The sequence below is a fragment of the Apaloderma vittatum genome, unplaced genomic scaffold, assembly GCF_000703405.1.
Source record: "Apaloderma vittatum isolate BGI_N311 unplaced genomic scaffold, ASM70340v1 scaffold12924, whole genome shotgun sequence".
Taxonomy (NCBI): domain Eukaryota; kingdom Metazoa; phylum Chordata; class Aves; order Trogoniformes; family Trogonidae; genus Apaloderma; species Apaloderma vittatum.
In genome coordinates this window covers 7,386-10,921 of record NW_009713265.1, presented here as the reverse complement: position 1 = coordinate 10,921, position 3,536 = coordinate 7,386, and the positions used below count along the sequence as shown (strand labels likewise).

At 48.6% G+C, this 3,536-nt stretch overlaps 1 gene segment (V, D, J or C); it reads left to right on the top strand.

Annotated features, from left to right (window-relative positions):
* Nucleotides 1-477: 477 nt before the first annotated feature.
* LOC104273097 lies at nt 478-866 on the top strand (the record flags this gene model as incomplete). The annotated part of the segment is given in 1 exon segment: nt 478-866. A coding segment is annotated over 1 exon segment (389 nt), but the record flags the coding sequence as incomplete, so codon positions are not given.
* Nucleotides 867-3,536: the final 2,670 nt, after the last annotated feature.

Below are 3,536 nucleotides of genomic sequence, written 5' to 3'. Positions count from 1 at the left end.
CATCTCGGGGCCTAAGTCTTTGCCCTTGGGCTGGACAATCTGTTCATGGGGCACTGCACTTTGTCATTCAAGGATGAGATTTTTAGATGGCAGCATAGGGGCCAAGGCCCACTTGCCTGTGCAAGATCCTTGTCTGTGCTGTGTGCTCCTTCAGAACAGTTTCAGGGAGGGGATGTTGGGTTTTCCAGTATCCCAGCTTGGCAGAAAAAAGGCATTTGTCCCCCGGGATGCAAATTCTTCCTGCTTGGAACGGAAGAATCTGAAAAAGGGAAAGGAAGGGAAATGTGGTGTCTTGTTCTTTGTGAGGCCTGATTCCTGGTGCCAGCTCTACTACTTTGCCCATCTTGGTCGTTTGGGTTCAAAGAGAATGATTTTGTACTCCCAGTAGTCCAGTGCTATCACAGTACCCCCAGTATTGTTTCAGGGCACCCTTTGCAGAATCTTGGAGTGATGATCGCTTGTTCTTGCTCGCTGCAGCAGTCGCTGGCCAGGTGACCTTGGAGCAACACGCCAGGCAAGTGGCCGTGCGAGAGGGAGAAGGAGTCACCTTCCAGTGCAGCATGAGTGGAGACAGTATGAGCAGCTACTACATGTATTGGTACCGACAGGGGCCACAGCGCACTCTGGAACTGGTTTATCGGGTGTATGATGGCTCTGGTGCAGATTTCCAGGATCGATTTGAACAATTAGAAGAGAGCTCCCAGAACAGATTCACCCTGCAGATCCAGGCAGCAAAGCCAGGGGATGAAGCAGTGTATTACTGTGGTGCTAGTCTCACCTTGGAGCAGCTGTGCAGCAGAATGGACCAAAAACCACCCGACAGAGAATTTCAGCATTTCTCCACGCGTCTTCCTAGAAGCTGCTGATCAGAGGTTGATGTCACAGAAGGGCAGGTGCAGGCAACAGACCTTTAGTGTTCTTGCAGCAGGAAGAGAGTGACAGGAAGTGCGTTTGAAGGGCTGATCCCATTCATGATGCACTGAGACCTTGAGAGGCTGTCTCTTGAAGTCCAGATTCTGACACATTGCCTGGGCTGCTGTCCAACAGGGCCCACTTTTTCCTTTATGGTTTAGTTTGAGCTGTGGGATGCTGGAGATGCAGTGTAGTGGCTTCCAGGAGTACTGTGCTGGATGGATCCAGCCTGTTTTATGAAAGACAGATCAGTATGGTTACATTGTGGTGGGTGATAGTATAGATGACCTAATCAGGAAGAACTAGACAAGGTGTCTTGTTTTGGTGAGTGACTACCAAACCCCTCTGCCAATCCCCTTCCTTAGTTGAATGGGTACAAAAATATAGTGAAATGGTCATAGGTCAAGATAAGGACAGGGAGATAATCCAGTAATTATGGTCACAGAGCAATCATAGTTAAGTAAACATAGGAAATTAATTTACTTTATTGCCAATCTACTCAGAATATGATAATGACAAATAACAAGAAGTCTGAAAACACCTTCCCATCAGGCCTCCCTTCTTCCTGGGCTCAATTTCACCCCTGACTTCTCTACCTACTCCCAGTGAGTGGTATACAGCAACAGGGCATGGGGCTTGCAGTCAGTTCTGAACATGTTTTGTTTTCTTTCCCTCCTTCCATCTCATACGCTTCCCCTGATGCAATGTAGAGTCCCACCTATGGGAGACTGTTCATGTGCTGCAATTCTCCACCAATTGCTCTAGCATGGGTTCTTTCCACAGGGCACAGTCCTTCAGGAATGGATGGCTCCAGTGCGGGTTCCCTGCAAGGCACAGATCTTGCCAGAAAACCTGCCCTGGCGTAAGCTTCTCTCCAAAGAACCACTGCTCCTGCCAGGATCCTGCTGCAGCGTGATGTCTCCACAGAGCGACAGCTTCCTTCAGGTCACATCCACCTGCTGTAACGTGAGGTCTTCTGTGGGGTGCAGGGAGGTTATCTGCTCCACCATGGGCTGCACGGTGACACTCTGTGTCACCATAGTCTTCACCACAGGCTGCAGGAAAATCCCTGCTCTGGTGTCTGGAGAACCTCCTCCCCTTCCTTTCTCAAAGACAGCCAGCATGGCTTTCACAGAGTCACAGAATCACAGACTGTTAGGAATTGGAAGGGACCTCAAAAGATCATCTAGTCCAGCCCCCCTGCCAGAGCAGGATCACCTACAGCAGGTCACACAGGAACCCATCCAGGCGGGTTTTGAACGTCTCCAGAGAAGGAGACTCCACACCCTCCCTGGGCAGCCTGTGCCAGGGCTCTGCCACCCTCACAGTGAAAAAGCTTTTCTTGTATTTTTGTGGAATCTCCTATGTTCCCGCTTGTACCCATTGCCCCTTATCCTGTCCTTGGACATCGCTGAAAAGAGCCTGGCTCCATCCTCCTGACACTCCTCCTTGACATATTTGGCTTTGTGAAGTAGAAGTCATGTACTGAGATACTGAAAATGTTAATGCATGTTAACGTCTCAACCATTGTTGCAAAACAAGTTCTGTGTAGCAACTCTAAACTGGATGACAGGTGGGCAGGTGTTCAGTGCAGTGGATCTGTGCTGCAAATGAGAGGCTGCCTAACAGGACAAAGGGAATGTGTAAGAGTGTGTAGAGGTCTATGTTCTTATATTCCAAGCACGAAACATCATACAGGACCCCAGGGGCAGCTGGAGGGTGTGCAGTGCTGCGTTATGAAAGACCAAGCATGAAAGGTCATACAGAGCTTATCTGGGGAAGGGACACAGAACCATCCAAAAGACCCCTGATGGCCAGCACCCACAATAAGACCTGTGCCACAGATCGAGGGTTACATAAGTCTTCGAGGGCCGTGATTGGCACAATCAAGATTATGAAAGACACAAGCCCAAAGAGCCAGGCATGCACTGGCCACAGGATGCAAATGCATCCATACTCTTGTGTGCATGCACACAATGCCCTTGGTGTTTTATACAGGACTTAGAGATGCATGAGAAGTCAGTTATCACCAAACTTTGCCCAGACTGCCGTATCTGGCTCTGTGGAAGAATTACTGCAGTAGGTAATCTAAGAGCCATTCCACACAGTAGACTGCTTGTCAGGCCAGTGTCAGATGTTTTGCAAAGGATAAAAACACAAAGCAAATAGTTCTTTATTTCTTCTGTTACCATCCTTCTTTATTCTAGGTGTCAACATGTCAGGGACTTCCCCAAGCAGATATTGTAAATGACTGCTATTATCTGTCCTCTCCGTAGTTAAGGTTGTGATTTACTCTTTGGCCTTAAATATCTAGTTTCCTAAGATCACCTATAGTGTCTCCAGGGAATCTGTGACCGGTAACATTGCTGTCTTGGAAGAAAGGTTGAAGGCAATGGTTCTGTCCATGGAAGAACATAATGCCTGCCGCGTCCTTCACAAGAGAGGTCACCTTGAGAGATGTATCCCAGAACCAGCTCTCCTTGCCAATAAAAGCCGTGGACACAGCCTCATATAAATGTGTGATCATAGAACCATGGAATTGTCAGAGTTGGAAGAGACCTTAAAGATCATCTCATTCCAACCCCCTGCCATGGGCAGGGACATCCCCCAGTAGATCAGGCGGC